Source organism: Protopterus annectens, chromosome 3.part0 (assembly GCF_019279795.1).
Source record: "Protopterus annectens isolate FY-2018-M chromosome 3.part0, PAN1.0, whole genome shotgun sequence".
In the NCBI taxonomy this organism is placed as follows: Eukaryota; Metazoa; Chordata; order Ceratodontiformes; family Protopteridae; genus Protopterus; species Protopterus annectens.
In genome coordinates, this window is record NC_056731.1 from 131,341,436 (window position 1) to 131,365,018 (window position 23,583).

At 38.6% G+C, this 23,583-nt stretch overlaps 1 protein-coding gene across 11 annotated transcripts in view; it reads left to right on the plus strand.

Annotated features, from left to right (window-relative positions):
* Positions 1-23,583, plus strand: part of CACNB2 (calcium voltage-gated channel auxiliary subunit beta 2) — a 1,902,347-nt gene that overhangs the window by 1,591,528 nt on the left and 287,236 nt on the right. For 8 of the 11 annotated variants that reach the window (XM_044064636.1, XM_044064629.1, XM_044064630.1 and 5 more), the window contains exon 6: positions 16,846-16,979. In XM_044064636.1, coding sequence (XP_043920571.1) covers positions 16,846-16,979 — 134 coding nt within the window. Of the gene's footprint in view, positions 1-16,845; positions 16,980-17,121; positions 17,142-23,583 lie in introns of all 11 variants that reach the window. The other 3 variants (XM_044064638.1, XM_044064639.1, XM_044064640.1) reach the window with 1 other exon arrangement.

A 23,583-nucleotide genomic window follows, 5' to 3' on the forward strand; every position in this document is an offset into this window, starting at 1 on the left:
AAAAATAGAGACAGGTTCAGTACACCAGCCTCTGCCCGAAACTATAGGGTGCATTGGTGGACATTGTAAGTCTTTGTGAACTTTAGGTAGTCCATAAATGGTAGGAATAATACAATGTTCTACATTAAAGTAATTAAATAAGGCCTAAGTTATAGATCCATTCATAAGTAGGTCAAAAATTAAAAGAGATACTTTATCTATAATGCCATTAACAATTTTAGAAACGCAGTGATATATACTATTGTCATGAAGTAGATGCCTCATTTGAGTAAAGTATAGGGTTTTATCCAAAACAATAATTCCACCACCTTTATCAGCAGGTTTAATTTCTAACAAGTGCATATTCTTCACTTCATTAAGTGCAGCATATTCATTAGAATTCCGATTATAAGATTTGGGTTTAGATGGATTTCTAAAAGCATCGCTGAACTGTCTATCACAAACACTAACAAATGCTTCAATAATAGGATGATTTGGCAGAATAAATGCACTCTGTTAAAAACCGGAACATTAGTAACATTACTTGTGTTCTTAGAGAACATAGTTTTTAAAGTTAATGACCTTCCCAACATTCTAAGGTCTACCAGTAAGTCAGCTGGATCAGCTCTGCGAGCCATTATAAAATATAACCCTTTGTTTAACAAAGAAATCTGCACATCTGTGAGATTCCTTGAAGAAATGCTAAAAACTAAACTTTTGTCAGTTATCTCATTGGTCTTACAACCTGCTGAGTAGTCTCCGTACTCGGTATTCGTTGCATCCTTCCCCTCCTTAATCTGCTTCTGGACCTTTCCTTGATGGGGAGAGGCTGTGCAAGTATAAAAGAAGTGTTCATTGAGGTGTCCGTTGGCAAGTTAGACTGGATTACTTCCCAAAAAGACGCTGAAGTTGACGTTGAAGCTGCCAATTCAAGGGGACCAGCTGTATGATTGAAATTAGATGAACCATGTTCAGTGCAAGCAGTATGACATGGTGGAACGTCCAACACCAGTTCTACAGTGGTGGGTGTTACTTGATTCATTGTGGACACCCCACCTGAGCCTATTGAACCAATCGAATCAGTAGAAGCTTTGACTATAGGTGTAGGTCTCTTATCCGATGGTTGATGAATGTGATTGGCACTCGAATCAGAAAATGAAGCAGTAGAATATCTGGGCCAAGTAAAGACATTGCCGTTCTGAAAATCTAGAATATCTGTATTTAGCTTCTTGGTTTTAGAAAGTTGTAAATGCTTCTCAAAGGCTGCAGTGTTATTGTGCAGAGTGTCAAGTTTGTCACCAATAACCTCTGCAGAGAAGGTAGTGAAAATGTCATTGTACAAATCCATAATCATACCCAATAACTGCTTCTCTTCAGGAAGAAAAAAATTAATCAATAATTGTAGATACTCGGAACTGAATTTTAGATTAAGTGATTGCCAGCTCTTTAGCAACTCAGGGAAACTGTCCCTGTAACTGGGCATATTCAAAATCCGGAGTCCTCTGGGGACAACCTTATGTTTTAAAGATGCCTCTAGATATAAGTGCTGCCATTGCTGAGTTGATTCTCTAATTCACTAAATCTCAGTAGAAATCGTTTAAAGGTAGCATTGTCATCACATCTTATGTTTCTTCTAAAGGCAGTGCTACATACAAGAGTAGATTACTGTCAAATTTTAGAAGTCTGTTTAGCCTGTCAGTCCCATTTCTCGGACCACTTACTAGCCTATTGCCAGGATTATAAGCCAGTCCCAAGTCAATGCCTTCAGCCATGCTCCTGTCTTGTAGAAAAAGGAATCCAATCAAAAAATGTGATATAAGACAAGGATAAGGGTGTGGTGATAAAAAGAATATACAGCAAGAAATAATAAAACTGAATCCACACAACAAAGGTAAAAAACTGTTTATTAAAATAATAAATAATAAAAGTGAGTGCTTTCATGATGTCATCGCTTCTTCAGACTTACATACCAAAAACCCTCAAACTCATTTATATCAATGTAAGAATCAACTAAAAGCTTTTGTAATTAAGAATTAAAAGGGGAATGTGAAACACACATAAAAACATATACAAAAATTCTATGAACCAAGGCAGCCATATACAAAAAAACAATCAAATAAGCCACAGTAATTATTCACTGCTTCAATGGATGTGTCTTTAAAAATGGTTTTACTACTTACTAGCCTATTGCCAGGATTATAAGCCAGTTCCAAGTCAATGCCTTCAGCCATGCTCCTGTCTTGTAGTAAAAGGAATCCAATCAAAAAATATGATACAAGACAGCGATAAGGGTGCAATGATAAAAAGAATATATAGCAAGAAGTAATAAAGCCGAACCCACACAGCAAAGGTAAAAAACTGTTTATTAAAATAATAAATAATAAATGTGAGTGCTTTCGTGATGTCATCGCTTCTTCAGACTTGCATACCAAAAACCCTTAACCTCATTTACCTCAGTGCTTCAGTGGATGATGCTCTGGCTTCCCACACTATGCAGTATGGTGCTAATCATTACTTTTAAGTTTTTATTGTTTGAAGTCTTAGATGAATGCTTGAGGGGAGGTGATTTAAAGAACCAAACTGAATTAATGGAACAGAAATGGATTCTGAGGTTAAATGCACATGAACCACCTGGTCTAAATGGCCTTTTATCTTTAAAACCCTTTTTAAAGATATGTCCAGCTTTTAATTGATTCTTACATTGATATAAATGAGGTTGAAGGTTTTTGGTATGTAAGTCTGAAGAAGCAATGAGGACATTGCAAAAGCACTCAGTTTTATTATTTTAATAAACAGTTTTTTACCTTTTCCGTGTGGGTTTGGTTTTATTATTTCCTGCTATATATTCTTTTTATCACCGCACCCTTAGCCTTGTCTTGTATCATATTTTTTTATACCAATGGAGCTGCTTTGATCAAAGACAATATAACATTAATAATGGACTTGTGCTGCCAAAATATTTATAATTTACGTAAAAATATAGCCTTCAGATAGATATTCTAGCTGCAAACTTCACTGTTACATAAATTATAGATCTATTTACTTGCTGGAACATGTCTACAGAAAAATAAAAATAAAATATATTTTTGGATTTTTATTTTCCATTTGTTTACTGGGAATGTTCTACTGGGCACAAAGGCTACTTTTCAGTGTTGGAAGTAGAACACTACATTGACCATCGTCATCCCTTCCACTGCAATTTGTAGTAGGGCTAGAGTGAAGTAGTAGTTGGCAGAATCTGTCATCTGGGCTGACAGGTTTATACAAACCTTGTTATTTTCTCTGATTTCATGTCACATCACAGTGGAGGAAATATATAAAATAATGTAATGCTTGTCATGCTTTGTAACCAAGAAGGATGTGATTTCAGACATTTAGGCAGAGCTCCAGGAAGTGAAGGGGACTCCAAGGAAGCATTATACCTTAAAGTGGAAATCGTTCTTTGTTTGGGAGTAATCACATGCTACTACACTTTGTCATTTTACAAATGATACTGCCGTGTCTCAGGCACTTTATTTGATTTGGGCATCAGTTATTTCATGGTGAAGGTGCCCACTGTGACTGTATTGATAACAGAACTGTAGCCTAGTAAAAGATAGTCAAGGAGTTCTTTAAGACAGTTGTATCTCCAGCCTCATCTGAAGAACCCTGTATCCCTCTGTGGGAACTCAGCTTCTTGACTGACAGGGCTGCATGTCTGCTGCTTGAGTGTGCTGACTGAATACTGCTGAGGTTCATTTTCTCATAAATGTTTTTTTCTGGTGTCTATTATCTCATTTCTCAGGATCTGTGAGATTTGTACCCCCTCCCCTCCATGTGTAAGGAATCATATTTGTTCTTTCGTAAGGATCAGACATTTGTTTGTTTGTACGTACCTGTTAACTAGGGTGGAGCAGTGATCCACCTGGATGACTTTACTGCTTGGAGGTTCAAACCATCAACAGATCCCATCAAACAAAGTCCCTCGTATTAGTTATAACATTACTTTCTTACTGTATCAGCTGTTCTATGAGAAAACCCTTGTGAGGGTCACATATACACTCCTTCCAACCCCGTGTACTTGGGTGGCTTCTGCCTCAAACACTGGTTGCTGTAATTGTCTCAGTCTTGTGCAGGTATGTACTTGTATATTACTTTTTAACAAAGTTTCATCTAGGGACCCAATCCTGTGAACAGCGACACTTCAAAAATTAAATTTCAGCTGCTAAAAAGGGGGAGAGAAGTGAATTCTGAATCTTCCTGTTTTTACAGTACTTTTGCTTGGGAGTGTGAAACCCAATGCCCCCTGACATGGGGGACTGTGCTTCTTCACCACTGATACTTACCTGTACTAACACCAAGATGTCTGTACCTTGGACAAGGGGGAATACTCTAAAACATTGCAGTTTCAGAATAAGTATATATTTTTGATCTTATTTCATCCAGTCCATCTGATCAAACTAATGGGTACCGAGCTGTTTGTCAAAAATAATCTGTCCTTCTGCCATTGCTTTTTGCCTTGAGCAACTTCAGAAAAATGTTCTCCCATAATCTCCCTATGTACTGACTAAACCAGATCTTTTTTGCCACCATTAGCATTCAGGCAGCTCCTCAGCTCCTGTAAACTAACTGTTCCTCATTATTACTGTATGTTTGCTAATTTTCTCTACTTTAATGCCCAAACTAATTTTATCTGAGATACAAACTTGTTTATACATTTTCTTGGATACATTCCCTTTTTTTCCAATTACTATTAGCTCCTTTACAACTTTTAAGCAGGAGGCCTGATGCACCTTTTTCTCTTTTTGTTTAGCGTTTAAAAAATCATTCTTCTTCAGTTTTTAAGTTTTCGTAGATTCTATTTTACTCACTCTTTAACTTGTTACCAGTGTTGTATATTCCCTCGCATTGTTATGTAAGAAGGTTTGGAATAATGGTTAAGGTGTTCACCTCATAAGCACAAGGTTTGATTCTAATCTAGGGTTTTTGGCTAGGTTTAAATAGCCCTTCAGGGCAGTTTGTCTAGTGTTCACCTGTGAACCTATGATCAGCAACAAGAGCTTTAGGAAATGTAACAAGAGACTACAAGATCCACCCCAGGACACATACCATCTCTCTACGATGTGACTGGGACCAAATCACCTCATATCAAATTGTGCTGTTTCTAAAACCTGTGAATCCTGTTTGCTGGCTTCAAAAGGGGTCCTTCTAACTGATTCTCACTCTTCATTGTCAGACAATCCAGAGAGAAAGAAATATAAGCATATTGAAGAGGTAGAGAGGGAGAGAGAAAGATGAAGACTCCAGACAAAGAAAATCAGATGATGCAGGTTCATCCTTGGACCCAAAAGTCCCATGCCAGAAAACAGAACAATCTCCTCCCAACACCAGTCTCAGTCTGTGATTCCTTACCATTTGCTCCATTTATGCCAGAACCAGCTGTGATTTCAGACTAGTCTCCAAGGCCAGCTATCAGTAAACATTCCTCAAAAAAGGAACTGCTCAGTCCGGGTCTTCTGGTATACCTGATATTAGTTATAACAGATACTTTTTTACTGTATCAACTGTTCTAAAAGAAAATCCAGCTGCCTATTGGGACTGAATGAAGAGGACTTTTCTGAATGAAGGCACAGATTGAGGTAGGTGTCATCCTGTTACCCTCTATAACTAAGGCAGATTGGGTTGGCACTTCTTCACCCATATATCCTCCTTCAGTGGTCCCTGTTTTGGCACTGATAGTTTTTCAACTCACACATCACCTGTGTGTTCAGCACTAACAGGAGCTTTACCCCTTCAAAAAACATCTTTGCATCTGATTCACATGAGACCCAGACCTTTGATGTTGAGTGAGTTTTGGAACTGAATACTAAACATCGATTCTTCAGTACTGTAATCAGTGCCATGTCACTTAGTTCCATTCTGCATGTCAGAATCTTTGGACTTAGATGCATTGTCACCAGTTTTCATCTTGAGGCCCCTTGGGTCATTGTTATTGAGACTCAACCTGATTGGAAGTGCATAAATCCACTTCAGTAAGGTCAGATGTGACTCTGGCTTGGGGATCTCTGATGTCAATAGATCTGGAGTCGGTATTCAAAGGAAGTGTGAGGATGGTTGCCACTCCTCCAGAAACACATGCAGAACCTCCACCTGTACCTTTTCTAGTCCTTGGCAACCAGCAGTAGGTCCTTCAAATCATTCATCAGATATCCCTTTAGCAGAGCAAGATGGAAAGCCTCAAGCAACAGATCCAGTTCTGTCTGAGTCCTCTGGGGTTATGATAAACTACCTCCCCCATTATATACCCAGGAAAAGCACATGAAAGAGGAGGCACACAGAACCCCTATGCACTTTAATGGTGGGTATTTACTTGAATGAACAAGAGCACTCCCCATTCCCCTCCAGAAGACACCACTTTTGGCCCAGTCCTCAAATTGATGCTCCAGAGGGGATCTTAGTTAACTGCCCCCAACGGATGAGGAGGAACTTTTTGAGGCTTATTGTTTTGCACCCTGTACCTCCTTGTTTTTTTATCTCTACTTGACTGTCTTATATACTTGGCCACCAGGATGGCATAGGTTCATAGGTAATTACTAGGCTAGCTGTCCTTGTGGGCTATTTAAGCCTAGCCAGTTTCCCTTTTTGTGCTCAAATTAACCAATCATATTTGGTCAGAGATTGGCTTTATGCATCTCATGGATTCCTGTGGTTTTGCTAGATAGCAGGTAGGGACAGTGGGAATCTCGTTCATCCATTCATGCATGTCACTGAATAGATGAGGCATTTGGCTACCTTAAGAGAGTCATAGTTATTCCCATTGTGTTTACCCAAGCTTCATTGAATTTCTTCATTTTGACATTCAGAGCATTGGGCAGAAATCACATCATGTCAACACCCATCTTGGGCCATCACAGTGCTTTGTTTTAATTAAACAGTTGGATTCCCCCGATCTGCACCAGTTCTGTGTCAGCTGCTAGCTGGAGCCACAGCCAGGGTGATCCACAGGAAAGGCCCGGCACATGTCCAGAGTTGCCACCGCTGCGATAATTATATTACCCTTAATGAGAATAACTGGGATCATATCATAGATAATTTGAGAGGACCCATGCATGGGATAAAGCATTTAGGAGCTACCTCAATCCATTAGTAGTACAAGGAGCAGTTCTGGATTAAATTTTCTGTTTCCAGAAAAAAACAAAAAAATGGTAGAAAGCAGATTCCACAGAGTCTGTACTCAGAAACCCAGTGAGATTCTGTGTTCCCCTAAAGATAGGCAGCACTGGTCCAATGGGCCACTGGCAGATTCTGTTATCATAGCATCAGCCAGGAAATGAGGCCTGTCAAATGATGCAGTGGTTGTCCATCCACCTAACAAGGAGTCTAAAGCACTGGACAGAACAGGGAAGTGTGCAAATGCCTTGTTTACGCTTGCCCTGAGGGCGCTAAACTATGCAAAAAAGTGAAACGCTTCCAAAGACATTTAGCAGAAAAAGATTTAGACTCTTTATCAAAGTCACCTATACTAGAGACAAGGAAATAATTGGAGACTACAATGGGTAGCATTCTGAAAATTACTAATCTCAATATGCAGCTGTTATATAATGCAGCCAGTAGAGCAGTTAGAGCAGCAAAGGCAGGTATTACCCTAAAACATCATGCCTGGCTCTGCCTTTGTAACATTGCATACAATTCCATGTTCTCCCTTACCAATGCCCTTTATGATTGTTAAACTGACTAATGAAGTATGAAAAAGAAGGCAAAATGCTGTCTGCCATAGGTTTCAGATCTCAGACCCCTCTAAAATCCCATAACAGGAATATGAAGGGCTCGAAGCCTCTACTGTTTTGAAAACATCATTATCAGATCTTTGACTCATCCTCTGGGGTGGCCATTGCAGTGGCAGACCTTTCAATAGATGCCAACAAAGAGGTCATGGAGGCCCACAGAAGCAGGGATTTTGTGGCCCATTTTTGGGCAAGCAATCCCACTGTCCCTGAAGGCTTACCCAGTTAATCATCTTTGACAGTTGGGGCAACTTCTCTCTCCAGTCAGCTTTGTGGATGGCCAATCATGATGGACAGTTGGGGTGTAAGAGAGAGAGTACCCAGAGGCTATATGACACCCTTTTCCCAATCCCTCCCCATCAGTTTCAGCCACCTGCTCTGCTAAAAGAGGCAAAGACAGAAGTCATTACTTTCTTAGAAAAAAACAGCTATCCAAGAGGCCCCACAAGACCAGAGGGTTAGTAATCTACTTGAGATTTTTTTTAATCCCACAAACTAGGCCTCAGGCCAGTCATGGCTCTCAGCAGCATACGCATCAAAAGAGCCTATTCAGAATGGTCATCATGCAAGCAGCTTTTCCCTCTGTGAAGGCAAATGATTAGACGTGTTGGATAGACTCCCAGGATGCCTACTGCTACATCAAGATTGCCAAATCAGTCAGTTTCTGCAATTCCATCTTGAAGAAAATAATTTTCAGTTCACAGACCCTGCTGTTCAATCTCTCTGTTGCCAAGTAGGTGTTCACCAAGTGCATGGCAGTTATCTTTGCCCATCTGAGACTCAGAGATTCCAATTGTTCCCATACTTAGACAATTGGCTTCTCACTGCTATAGTTATAGTTATGAGTAGCAGTCATGGATTACTTGTTATACCTCTGCCTATCATTAGGTATTTCTTGTAAACTATGACAATTCACACCTTCAACCATCTCAGTCACAAAAATGGAGTAAATAAACCATATCAATTGCCTTAAAACTATTACACCTATATAAAAATCTCAGTTTCACAGTGCTAACAAATGCTTCCAAGAACGGATGTATGTTTGGAGTAAACGTACTTGGTTCCTTAAACTATACTGGGCTCAAGATAACACATAGACAAATATAGATTTCTTGTAAACAATCTTAAGTCTAAGAGTACATCTGAAACATCAGAAGATCTACTGGGGAAAAAGTTCAGCCCCCTGTTTAACAATGAAAGTTGTGCTACAGTGAGAACAATAGCTGGAATTGTTGGTGGATAACAAAAGAGGCGGTGGAGTGAACAGTAAAATAGAAGAAAAGGAATTGAGATGGATTCTGACACTACAAGCGCATGTATATGTAGGCCTGAATGATATAACATCACTTAGGCCTGTTTTGAAACTACGTCCATTAAAACATTGAATAGTAGTAAGACATTTGGTTGAGTATGGTTCATATGTGCCATAACTTCTACATACTATTTATATAGGTGTAATAGTTTTAAGGCAATCAATATGGTTTATTTAGTCCATTTTTATAGATATTTATCTAGGTTCATAGGTAGGTACTAGGCTATCGGCACAAGGGCCTACGTAAGCCTAGCCAGCAAGGTTCCATAGCTTACGCTACCCAAGAAAGTTATTTTCCTTTGCCACTGTCCACCAGAGACACAGAAGTGATCCCCGGGGTGTATTTCCTATTTCCCATCCACTCATCAAGATTTTTCTTGAAGAGTGCTAATGAAGAACTTTGCTCGACATAGATGGGTAGCTTGTTCAACATTTAATATAGAATTCATACTTTTTTATTAATAGGGTTAGTTTTACTCTATTGAAGAATTTCCAGTTTTGCTTAGATGTTTTATGTAGTCAAGTTTTAACTGATATTAAACCAATAGAAGTAGTTGTTTTGAGTTGGTGATTTACCCTGCACCTTGTGTCTGTGGGGACGAAGCACTAACCATTGTGCCAATTCTCAATGTGATCTTTTGACCTGATTGTAGTAAATTACATAGAAGGGTATATATTTAAATGAAGCACCAATAGCTCTTCTGCTATTTGACTTTGAAGAGAACACCGATTGTTTATTGGTCGTTAGTTAGTTTCTCCCGTAGTCACACATTGTTACTGCATATTTATGACAACAGTGAATTTTATTGGTGTATGAAGGAATTCCTATATTTTTATTGATTGTTAATCTGACTATAGAACTGATACACTATGCAAAAGATACTGTTTTTCATAGTATCTGATTGGATGTTCAGTCAGTGTTTAGTAACATGGATTGGTTAATTGTCGTTTTGAATTTCTATATAAGAAAATGGTTTACTAGGTTATGTAATGGTCTTAAGAAGCGGTATTTTGTTGCTGCAAAAGCGCTAACCTTTTTATTTTTTACATCAAGAAATGTATGTGTGGTGGTTAGCCATGGTGGTCGGAGTCTGGAATCAGGAAGAGGTATCCAATTATTAATTTCCTTTTACTTAGTAAGGGACAGATTAGGCACTGTCACAGGAATCCAAAGACATGCATCAGGAGAGTTTCTCCCCAGGCCTCTGCTGAAAATGGACTCTGTCCCAGTCAGACTTTTCCACTAAACAAATATAAAAAAATGAAAAAAAATCCATTGTAATCTACACATGCACACTCACAGTTTCAGCTGCCATGCCTGCATCGTTACCTTGTAAACATTAGCTGTTACTCCATTCTGGTCCCTTTGTCAAGCTATTTCCTCCTTAAAAGAGGAGTAGTTGTCACTAGGCACTCCTTTCACCCTGGATAGTTCTTTCATAACCCATATCTATTTCTGAAGCCACATCACTGATATTTCATATGGTAGTCTGGCTTCTGTAATGCTGACATCTGGTTATAGGTTCATAGGTGCGTACTAGTGCTAATGGCCCTGGAGCCTTTACAAGCCTAGGCCATAGAAGTGCCCTGGCATCATGCTGCCTGACGTTAGTTCCCAGTGTTTCTATCAAGTAGAGCCACTGGAGTGATCCCCGGGGTGAACATTCTATTTCCTATCCACTCATCAAGATTTCTCATGAAGAAGGCCAGTAAGGTGCTCTGTTTGACATGTATGGGAAGTCTATTCCAGAGCATGGGCAGTCTCTGGGTTATGAGCCTGTCCCTCCAGCATGTTCTGTTGATTGTTGTAATGAGGTTGAGGTGTCTGGAGCATGTGGTGCAGAGGGATTGGGATTTCTTTAGATGTAGCATTTCTAACAGAGCTGAGCCAGACATGGCTTTGTAAGTCAAGCGGAGATCGCCTCTTAGTAGACAATATGAGACAGAGAATAGCTGGAGTTTTTTGAGTCTGTCCATGTAGGACATGTTGTTAAGGCATAGGGTTCTCTTCATGAGGTACTTTTGTGACCTTTCCAGTTGTTGCATATGTCTAGTGAGGTACATGCCAAATGGGGCATTATACTCGATGATTGACCTAATGAGGGAAGAGTAGAGAGAGATAATGACCTCTTTCTTCCTGTTTGCAAAACCATTTGTAATAAGATATGCCACACAGAAGGACTTTCTGACCACAGTGGTAGTGTGGTGGTCGAAGGAGAGGTTGCTGTCAACCTGTGTCCCCAGATGTCTTATAATGCCTTCAGTGTTCAGTGGGCTCCCATCAATGCGGTAATTAGTGGAACTGAGTTTTTCCCAAAGGGGATGACAACACATTTTTTGGCATTAAACTTAAGGCCATGGTTTCAACACAAGTCATTGGTCTTGGTGAGGCCTTTCTGTAGGATGTCTACATCACTTCGAGAGTTAGTAATGGCTCCCAGCATGCAGTTGTCTGCAAACTTGGTCAGCCAGATTCCCTCTATGTTGGCCTGGACTTCTGAGAAGTAGATGCCAAACAAGAGAGGACCCAGGACCGATCCCCATGGGATTCCACTCATGACTGGTTGGCAGTCTGACTTAAAGTCCGCTACATTCATACTGTGGGTTCTATCTGTGAGCCAATTTGCAACTTGGTTCTGTTGGGTATGGCTAGTTCCATGCATTTATGCACATGTTTGTACAGTGCATTGGTGTATGATTCAGCAGTCATGCATATATTTTCCATTGACATAGGTGCCGTGAAGTTACCCACCTCTGTTTTTAGAAGCCCAAAGTCAGCTTTGGAGAAGTTTTTCATGGTGGTTACCTTTGCGGGGGATGTGGGTGAGATGCGGATTTCTATGGTGATTAGTTTGTGGTCAGATCTAACAAGGGAGGAATTAACTATTGGTGTAGAGCAACGGTTGTCCATTTTTGTAATAACCAGGTCAAGGATGTTGCTTCCTCTAGTGGGGATAAGAATGAGCTGGTCCATGACATTGGAATTGATGAATTCCAGCAAGCCTTGGGCTAGTGTATTGGTGCATGAGTAGTTTTCCCAGTTGATGGAAGGGTAGTTGAAGTCACCTAGTATGAGAGTGTTGAGTTAAACCCTAATAGTTTCCAGGGTGCTTAAGAACATGGAGTGAGAGTCTTGGGACATGGTTGGGGACCTATAGCAGGCTACGACCTGAATCACCATCTTACACAATGTTAGTTGTACCTGATGTATCTCAGATGCATTATGCTGGGCTACTAGTCTGGAGGTGGGCATATCCTTTTTGAATGTAGAGACACCACTGCCTTTGGAGTTTCAGTCCATTTTCTGGGGCCGAAAGTTGTGGAATGAGTTGTGGCCTGGTAGTGCAGGGGTGCTTTCTGCTGCTTTAAACCAGGTCTCCATTACAGCACAAATGTTGATGTCCTTCATTGTGAGGAGTGCTTTCAGCAAGTGCATCTTGAGATTTAGACTTCTAGCATTGAGCAGCATGACCCTCAGATTGCATTTATACATAGCTATTACAGTGGTAATTTAGTCTTTGTAACATCACCTAAAAAGGCACTATAGGGGTGGCAAGAGCTTTATCCAGTGTCTGGAAATCCAGGGGTGTCAGATGCAGGCCAGCTCTGGCAAAGCATTGAGGTCTGTCAGTCATGTCATCCCAAGCAAACAGGTACTGGATCCCCTCAGAATGACACCAGAAACTTAGCCAATTGTTGAAGGCAATCATTTTCTGCTTGTACTGCAGTATCATTCTGGGGTCTGTAGGATTCTACTCAGTGGTCATACCTGCCTGGGCCACATAATCCAAGAGCTCCTCCATGTCTCTTTTCATGTAGTCCAGGGAGGTGCATCTCAGGTTATTCACACCCACATGGACAGTGACAGAGTCATACTTATACTTGTTGTGGAGTGACCTGAGTGTGTGTGTGTGTGTGTGTGTGTGTGTGTGTGTGTGTGTGTGTGTGTGTGTGTGTGTGTGTGTGTGTGTGTGTGTGTGTTATATGCCAGATTCTGGCAACTAATAGACAGCTGAGTGTTACCTTCTCCTTATTCAGCCAAGTATGTATTGCTTAGTTCCATTTATTTAGCTGCAGTTTAATGATCCATTTGACAAATGATGCAAGCCCTTACCTCACCTTCTTAAGCATTGTATGAAATGAATACACCAAAGCCCACTTCCCCAGTTATCACTTCTTAACTCATTATATTATCTCTTATATATTCCAAACCTCTTGCTACTTTATTGCAGTGACCTTTAGATTTTGTACAAATATTTCCATCCATTGTCTCCAGCTACTTCAGATTACTAACTATATATGGTTAGATCTGCAGATATCAATAATTGATTACTTCCAAATCGTGATAATTCTACAGATCTCTCCTACCACCATCATTCCTCTTTTCAGTTTTGTCTTTTATTTTTTATTCTTTCCACCTTTTTTGATTTCCAGATTGAGCAGCTACCCAACATAGAATCCATTTATTCTCTCCCCTCACTTGCATCTGTCCAAACACAACCTTTCTATGGAGAGAGTGAACTAAAGGTGCAGTAATACAATCAGCTGTATAAGAGTCGGAGAAGCAGCCAGAAAGCCCATCATATCACAGGTGATCACTGTTTGCAGTAGTACGTGATTGTTCTGCATTTGTATTCCAGTTAGTCATTGAAGAAATCACCTCATAGAGTCTCATGCATACTGCCAGTCCCCCAATACTAAGATTATCTTATACTGCTGCTTGCCTACAGTTATACCCAGGTGTCAGCAGGGAGTGCTGTAATAGTGATATGTTCACCCCCACCCCTCCCCCCTCCAAAAAATGATGTACTGGCTTTCAGTCATTCATACCTTTTTCCTGGCTGGCCTTTTGAACCTTAGATACTAATATGCCCATATTTAATTTATCAGAGGCAATACCATATCTCAACACCACTATGATACATATTTTAAAGTGCTTAGTGAGTGACCTACTCCTTGTTCAGGCCTCAGACTTTGTTTATCCTCTAGTGTATCAAAATAACATTTTTCCTGCTACAAATTGACTATTATGGTGTGATTTTTTTCATTCCACTTACTTCCTTGCATTTGAGAATTCCATTATCCAGTTAACATACCACTAATATATGTCTTCTTCCAATTCTTCTGCAGTGTTACTATGCTGCACCTGACAGTCTAAGCCAGGTAGTTCTTCAGTATCACAAACCATTGTGTATAGTGTGGTCATATGTCACATAATTCCAGAGTATGTGCATATTCAGTAGCAGTGGAATAGAAATCCATCATCATACTTGGCTACCTTCCTACCTTCCCACTTCAGCTAAGCTACCTTTGCAGTAAACAGTACTGCCAATTATATTAATATTTACTAAAGTTTTATTAAAACAATTTCCATAGAATCAGAAAAGCCTGTAAACACTCATTTGTTTCATGTGTGATGTAGTTTGTCTGTTATTATTTAATATTATTTCTGTGGCTGTCTTAATCTGCTTGTAGTAAGCTCTAATGTCATCATGTACATTAAATAACATACAGTATGGGCCGGATTCTAAAAGAGCTGCTCTCAGTGTGAGTCTGCACTGATTCAAAAAGACCCGCTGTCAGTGTAAGAGACTTACTTTGTTGTAAAATCTATTTATATAAAGAGGCTTGCTACACGGACCAGATTCCAACAGACCTGTTCTCCACCTGCACTCAGTGTATTGGTCACTTGCACTGAGCGCAAGTCTTTTGTAACTGGGCCCAATATGTTCATGTTTTAAGTCTTATTTACCATTGTTAGACTGAAGACGGAAACAGTGGAAGGATTTACAGTGAGTTGCAAAGTTTTACTTAAAGGAACGTGGAGGACTTTTTTCTTTAATGCATACTTAAGACTACACAAGTTCACCTTCTTCCCATCCATAATAAAATGACAGAATTGAATACTGGACAGCAAGATTTCTTTTGAAGCTAGAAGTCAAGTAAGCACAATTATCATGTTGAGGGACTTGTCAGTATGAGGTCATAGTACAAATATGTACTTTATGACCTGTACAGTTAATGTTAGGGTGTGGTCTTAGGCCACCAAAACAAAGAAGATTTCTCCATTGCAGTAATTGCAAATGACTTTCAGAAAACTACTTTTAGGAAAGATCACACTTTGCAGAAATGATTAGCTAGTGCATTTCCTCGCTTACTTCGTAGAGCTGAAGTACTTCCTACCAGAGAAAATCTGCCTTGAATATAGAAGCTGTAAGTTGATGGAAAAGTTGAATAGCACATCTAATGCTGAAAGTGCATTTTAACCACAGCAGTAGATTAAAATTGATAGACTGTATGACTGGACTGAACCCTTTGTTACATTAAAGTAAAACAGCACATTCTGTGGGTGAGGGACAGTGTTTGTATCTCAGATTTTATTCATTCCATGTCAGTCACTGTTAATGAAAGGAAAGGAAACGCGTGATATATTAAACAGCTGGCATATCAGATAAATGTGAAATAGTGCTGTGCTGATTAGCATCTTTTGAATGTTACTTAATGATGAAATGACATCTGCCAGAACACAACGGAATGCTGGGGATATTCTTCTTTGGTGACTATGATGGCACTTGGGCAGTGCTGATTCCAGCCATAACCCCATTTTTGTAAGGAAAGTGTCCTTACTTATGCAGTCTTTTGTTGTGTGCCTAATAGCTGCTAACTGGAATGGACCTGAATGACTGACTTAGGAAATGGAGTAGACAGGTGCTATAAATCATCACTGTGAATTTGGCTATTAATAATATTTTGATATTAATTAAAATACTCATAATAAAATTTACCTGTTAACATGAAGAATACAGAAAGGCCAACCTAAGTCCATAGGTTGGGGTTTAGTATACCTAGAATAAGCACTATCCTTCCAAACTGTCCATTCCTTAATCTGACAGACCACAATAAAAGTTTGCTGGTACTATGCCACTCAGTCATTCACTCTGTCCACCTGTGATGGACATATCCAGCTCAATCTGAGACCAGGCAAGGGCCCTACAACTCATTTGTCCTTAGCCTGGAATAGAGCCTTATTGGGGCAATCGGTTTCCCTGGAGCAGGGGGCAGAAAATAGAAACCAATCTTGTTGATCCACCCCCCCAGGAGCCAACCCCTCCCCACAATGACCTGTAGATGTCTATTGCTGCTGCTCTGAGGATTAGTTGTGCCTCCACATGAACCATTACCTGACATATGTGCAGCCAGCAGCCACTGTGGCACAGATCAACTGTGCCCAGCTGCAGCACCCTGACTTACTGTCCAAGGTCAGCAGTCAGCAGTAGTGCACGTCTAGCTACTTTTCTGTCCCCAGGATGGGTGAACTGGTATCACTTGCTCACTTTTGTCTTTCCCATATGGCCCTTACAGTGCAGAAGCTGATAAATGAACTTAGACAGTCTCAGCTGTAGTCAGGGTTTTAGACACCTGTACCACAGGATGAGGTTGGGTTGATTCATTTCAGGGCTTTTTTATTATTATTTGTTAGTATGGCATTATGAAAACAGTAAACAGTGTATTAGCACTTCATGGAAAATGTGTGAACTTTACTATATCAACATTTTAATTTACCATACCATATAAAAGCATTGTATGTGCCAAGGTGTAATGCTTGAAGATAGTTTTTCCTTAATGAAATGCATAGATATGTTTTTTTTCCATATGTTTAGTGATCCACATGCCTTTTGTATTTAAATTGTTCATATTTGTTGACTAAGAGAAGTGTTTTATTTTTTTATAACCTTATGTTCCCTTCCTGTCCTCTCCTTTTAATAACTTGGATTGTTTGTCTGAATTTAGCGATTGACATAGATGCCACTGGCTTAGATGCAGAAGAAAGTGACATCCCAGTCAACCAGCGCTCCCCTAAAACCAGTGTTAGCAATGTAACATCACCCCTCTCCAAAGAGAAAAGAATGCCCTTCTTTAAGAAGGTAACAAAGTTCCAAGCTCCAGTCTGTCCCACCTGCTAACCTGCAATGCCTCACAACTAGTCCTGTTAACTGTCTGTGTCCTTCAACAAGTCAATAACATGCATGCTTTGTTATTCTTTGTTTCTCTTCCATGCGACTGTAGCTAAACAGAAGCAGAAATCGGTAAGTTCTCATTGGTATAAAATAAGTGTTTCTGCCATGGGCACATTTGGAAGTCTGCACAGTTGCCATATTTATAAGAGAACAGCAGTTTCTTTATGTCACTTCTTATTGACTGTAAAAGGAGAACAAAAGCTATTTTTTGGCATGGTAACTAGAGGAAGGAGATTGCTGCTCAAATCACACACTAAATCTGACTTAGATATCTCAATCCTGGCTTGTACATGAGTGCTGTGCATACAGTCCCTCTGACATAGATACACAAAGAACTGAGCAGAATAAAGAACTTGGTTAGTTTTATAGTAATTAAGTATATGCAGCAGGAATTTAACCAACGTCACCTGCCTGTGTCGGGCTTATTCATACTGTGTAAATCTATTTTTGCTAGCTAAACATTCAGCGAATATTCACATTTTCTTCATCTTAATATGAATATTCCAATTATTATCTCCCTAAGCAACGATAGCAAGTGGTACAGCCTGACAGTACAGGATTATTTATCCCAGTTCATCATTCAATTGCTAACAATTTCATATTGTATCAGTCGTGCATGAGGACTGAAACCCATTACAAAAAAAAAAAAAAAGAAGGAAAAGTGCCACCTAGTGGGCTACTCTTGTACAAGTAGTGTGACTGACAAAATTATTTTCTAATGTGGAAACCACAGCAACTAGATGTTATCTGTTATGCTTGCACTGCTGTCCCAGGGTTTATGCTGGCACTTTGTGGCTACGTCAGTGCAGCTGTTGCTTTTACATTTTAGTAAAGCTCTGTTTCATGACATGTCACATACTGATGCTGTAAGAAGCAAATCATGGTGCTTCACAATTCATTACTTGTTTGAGTTACTTCTTATTCTATGTAGTTTGTTTGCAAAACCCTTGTGGCATTAATTCTGAAATCCGGCCTATAAATGTATTTCAGCAATTGAATGATGGGTGAAACATAGTAAACAGCATTTCATTTTTTTTTTCCAGAAGAGCCAAATTTGGCAGGAAGAACAACTGCTTGATATTAACAGCACTAACAATAAAAATAAAACAGCAAGCATGTTGACAACATACTTGGCACTGGCAATCATATTGTCCTAGTTACCATTTTGTGTTTGTGATGTTGTACTCTATACTCAGATAAAAAAATGTGAATACTGGCATATCTGTAGATGTTTGTAACTTTTCTTGTGTCTTGTTTCTGTTTCCTTGTGTGGTGTCACTTTTGCTTTTTGTGTGGTGTCACTTTTGCTTTTTGTGATGTGCTTTTGTTGCTCTTTTAAGTCAGTGTTAATAAGTTTTCTATGCATATGTTGCTACATCATTGCTAATGTTTGCGATGATGCATACACCCAAAAATTCATATCTTGGTAAAACTGTAAATAAAAATAATATTCTCATCCTAGCCCTCTATTAAGGACATAGTCATGCAGCCATTTCAGTATTTCACCATTGAATGAAAATAAAGTATTACAACATAGATGGCAGATGGTTCAACCCCTTACTGGAAAAGCACATTTTGGTAGTCTCAGATTATGCAACAGCATGATGGTAAATTTATGTGCATTTTTTTTTTCATTATACTAACAACAAAGTGATCTTCAAAAACTTCAAAGAAATTATCCTTTACTGAAAGTCTCTTGGTTAAATAAAACGAATGCAGTTCTGTACATCATTAATAAGTGAACTTCGTAAATTGTGATATTAAAACTGTTAGGAAAAAGGTAACCCACATAATCCTGTTTACAAGGATATCAGTAAACTGAAGAAATGGATTTTGTTATCACTGACTAGGTGGGTATTAAGCGGAAAGACCACAGTGTATGCAGTTCGGGCAAATTATTTTAAAGTCATGCAGTTAATTTTCTGAGAGAGTTTGTTTTGTTAAGAGAAGAATAGGAATGTGACAGTAAAAGGGTGGACTGGGCTAACCAAGGATAATCTATGTGGGTGATCAGTAATTAATCAACATGTGCGATTATCATTTCGCGTCTTATACAGTTTATTCTTGCGCAGAGAGCCGGTTCAAGTTCATTCAGCATTTATTCAGTGATAAATAAGTATCACAAAAAACAAACGAGCACACCTGATCAGGAAATGTCAAATGCGTTTAGTCTGCAACTCAACAGGCAGTTTTAGTTTTGCATTACATGTGTCCTCATTTTCTCCCAGAGATCATGCAGCTATGAGAGTGGTCTGTGCTGACTCAGCTCTTTTCCGGTAGCTCAAGTTTAAGTTTATTAAAGTGAAATGGAATAGGCAAGGGAATATTCTCAACTTGAATATGTACTACCCATATTACCTGCAGCCTCAAAGAAAAATGCCACCAGTTTGCAAGTTATCTCCAATAAAGTCTGCCAGATCATTACTAACTTCCCTATTAATGAACACTATTGCCTAGCTCTCGCAAAAACTAAATGGCTCCAGATACATTTGAGAGCCAGCCTTCTACTAGGATCAGTAATTCTCAAGCCCTTTCTCCTGAGACATCTTACCCTTTCACTCATAAACTTTTCACCACAATCCCCATATATAATCTCAGGGGTATCCCTCAATCCCATCCCACCCTATTAATTCCAAAAAACTAAATTTCATTGCACCTCCTAGCACCAAAACAATGGGACTCCATTCCTGTCTCAACCAGAGATGTTCAGATGTGCTCGGACTTCAGACGGCAGCTCAAGAAATACCTCTTCACCCAGTCAAAGTGCTGCTGCACTCACAAAAGTCATATTACATGGAACCTGCAGCTGTCTCTCTCCAGTTTATCCCTATTTCATCCTTCCTTTTCTCATCTTGTCATCCACTCACATACTACCTCTCATTCATCCTACGTCCCTCTTTTCTTCATATCTCTCACACTTCCTGTCCTTTCTACTAATTTTCCTCTACATGCCTCTCTCACCATTTCTCTGTCTTATCCCCATGGTATCCTTTCCTGCATCTAGTCTCACATGCTCTTCTAATGTTTTCATAATTCTCTGTATAATGATATGCGGTTTACTATTGAAATGTTAAAAGTCAAAATAAAGTGTAGTCAAACAAACGAAACATAATGTTGCACCATAATGTCTAATTGCCTATAATTTCAAATGCCCTTTCTCCATCTGCATTCAACGTTAAATTAAATAGCAGGGGATGACATTAGACACCCAGGCTATCTGTTTAATGTCTCATAAAACATTTAATTTTACATCACAGGTTTTTACTGCAGCCGCATGTGGGAGGCTGCACCACCCAAACACCCTTAAGATTGTATATTCCAACTCCAAGATTGCACTACATTCAGGAAAAGGGTAAATTTCCCGATTCCCTCTGTAGTGTGATCTGTTATTGGAATGTCGATCTCAAATTAGCGAATGCACACTATCATTCGCTACTGTGGATTTGAAATTTCCAAATCAGCATTACGGGAACTGGGGAAAACACATTTGACCCTCCCAGGTTCGCATAAGTTCCATTCCAAATTTTAATAGTAAATCATGATATACTAGTATCCCTGTCTCATAAACTGTCTCAGTCATTATGGCTACATCCTACCAGAATGCTCTGCTAAGCATAATTCAATTTTGCCATCCATATTTTGACATTGTAAACCACTTCTTGAACTAAATGTAGTGTATTCTTGCATCTGAATATATATATGTGTGTGTGTGTGTGTGTGTGTGTGTGTGTGTGTGTGTGTGTGTGTGTGTGTGTGTGTGTGTGTGTGTATATATATATATATATATATATATATATATATAGATATATAATGTGTATATATATATATATATATATATATATATATATATATATATATATATACATATATATATATATATATATATATAAACATTTAGCGTATCCTTGTATCTGTAAATACATTTTTTTAATTTCTTAAGTGATCCTTTTCACCCAGGCTGTGTCTGCAAATGGTCCATTGGGATCAGTGGGAATTATCCTAGTACAGAAATATAAATAAATAAATATTATTCTGTTAAGCACAGTAGAGTAGTAACAGTAATTAGAAGAGAAAATACATTTATGACAGCTTGAAATGTAAAAACAAAACACTGACTAGATAAAATAAATATAAATTAATAGATGCCATAAACATGCCAAAAATTATCCAAGGGGCAACAAGCAAGATAATCCACTAATCAGAAGGTAACATACAAAATGCACAGCACAGCAGCGAAGAGACTGGTGGGACAAACTGTTCCCATCAGACAAAATGACAAATTTTGTAATGACAGCCAAAATTCTCAGGTGAAGACAGAGTTGGCATCCAGCCACATCACAGATCAAAACATTTTAATGAAAGAACAGTTCCATAATAGAGCTACACTTAAGCCACATCAAAATGAAACAGCAGCATGGAAAAACTTACACTGGCACCCTTTGTCCTGGAAACCTGGGTGGGGCAACAATACACGACCATAATGGCCTTTACTGAAATTTGGCTAAAAGATGAACACTGCAGTTCATGTTTTCTTCAGTCTTTAACTCTTTGTATAATAACAGACAAGGAAATTGAGTTAGAGGAGGGGTTACTACTTTTTGTGGCGTAAAACATGAATGTAAAATAACACTTTGCTATAGTTAAACCCTTCTACTAGTAACGTTGCTCAAACTGGCTAGTGGTCCCAATAACCTTTGGAAATTCCTTTCAGATTTACATTGGTGTTTTTTACCTTCTTCCACCACCCTCATTGCAGCTGTACAGCTACTGCTTGGATCTCCTCATAACTATATCGGGAAAATCCAAGATCATTTTTATGGGAGATCTTTATTTAAATTGGTCGGGACCTTAAAAAACCCTCTGACAAGCTCATCAAAAACATAACCATACTCAGTCACAGAACCCACATGAACAACCCCAGACAGACTAGTTTCAACCCTGTTGGATATATTAATAACAAACATTCCAGGAAAATGTCAAAATCTTTACTGCTTCAGTGACCACAACCCCATTTTGTCCTCCTGATCATTCAGTGCACCAAAACATTTCCACAGATAATTTCCACTAGATCCTTCCTTGAACAAAATAAAGGTACGCTAGACTCTGAGGTCAAACTGATTAACTGGGCATAGTTCTCTATGACAACAATCCAATATCAGCATCTGTTCAAAATTGTCTCTTCCCAAAAGGAAAGTCTGCGGATAAAACTACGAAATGCTCATGGTGTACACCTGACATCAAGATGCTTTAAAACAATGAGACATTAAGTGGAAACTCCGGAATGCTGATTCGACCAATGCAGCTAGAAAAATAGCATACCACTACCTCATACAACCGGCCAAATTCACTATATTTCAATAAAGGCAATGTACAATAGAATCAAATGGGTCTCATGCAAAGTTTCCTCAAGCATTTCTGGAGTATAATCAAAACAATGAGAAATGTGCTACAGCCTACCTCCTACACCAGTTCTAGCCTTCACACAAACAAACCATTAGAAAACTAAATGAAAGGGTCCATGAACAGGTATTTGAGATGATGAAGGAGCAAGGTTACTAATGCCCTGTAGAGGCATTCTTTGAGGTGTCCCTCCTTTAAAAAAGTTGTGTTTTTCATTATTAATGGAGTTATTATAGAACCTTTTAAGGGTGATCTGGATGTTCTTTTGGAATAGAAAGAACTTAAATGGCAAGTGAGGATTAATGCCTCAGTGGCCCCAGTAATTAATCATATGATTTCTTTATTATGGTTGAAGAAGAGAGCACAGGTTTTGTGATTTTTTTAAGCTGACTCAGTGCCATTCTTATATGTTGGTTTAGTGCATTTTACTATCATTTCACTGGGATATGCATTTAAATATATTTATAGCACATTCATTTTAAATACACAGATTATAATATATACATATTATTTTTCAATACACTTGAATATGTATTTTTATATAGATGTGCAGTATATTTTTTTATAATATTCTAACATCTGCCAGTACTGGCTAGGGCATGTAGCACTTTAAATTTGTGCATGTTTTTAATTAAGCATAGTCAATCATTGGTTGGTGTAAGGTATTTAAATGGCATGTTTTGGAACATCACTTAACTCTGATGAAGTCTTTGGGATAGTTGTACAAGACAAAAGAGCTTAGTTCTTTTAATAAATTGTAGTTGAATTAAGTACCCTGTCTACGACTATATATATATATATATATATATATATATATATCTATATCTATATCTATATATATATATATATATATATATATATATATATATATATATATATTTAACCATTTCTAGTTTTCACTCAGAAGTAAAGAATAGCATAGGATTCCTTATATCCACTTCCACTCCACACAGTCTAAATAACCACAAAACAGCTAAAAACACAAAATCAAACATATTTTCAATTTGTGAACTTCCTACATTCTACTTTAAAGTGGTCTTCTCTAAACAAGTACTAAAAGAACCTAAGAATATAGACAGAAGTAAGGTAGCAAAACACTCAGCATTACAAA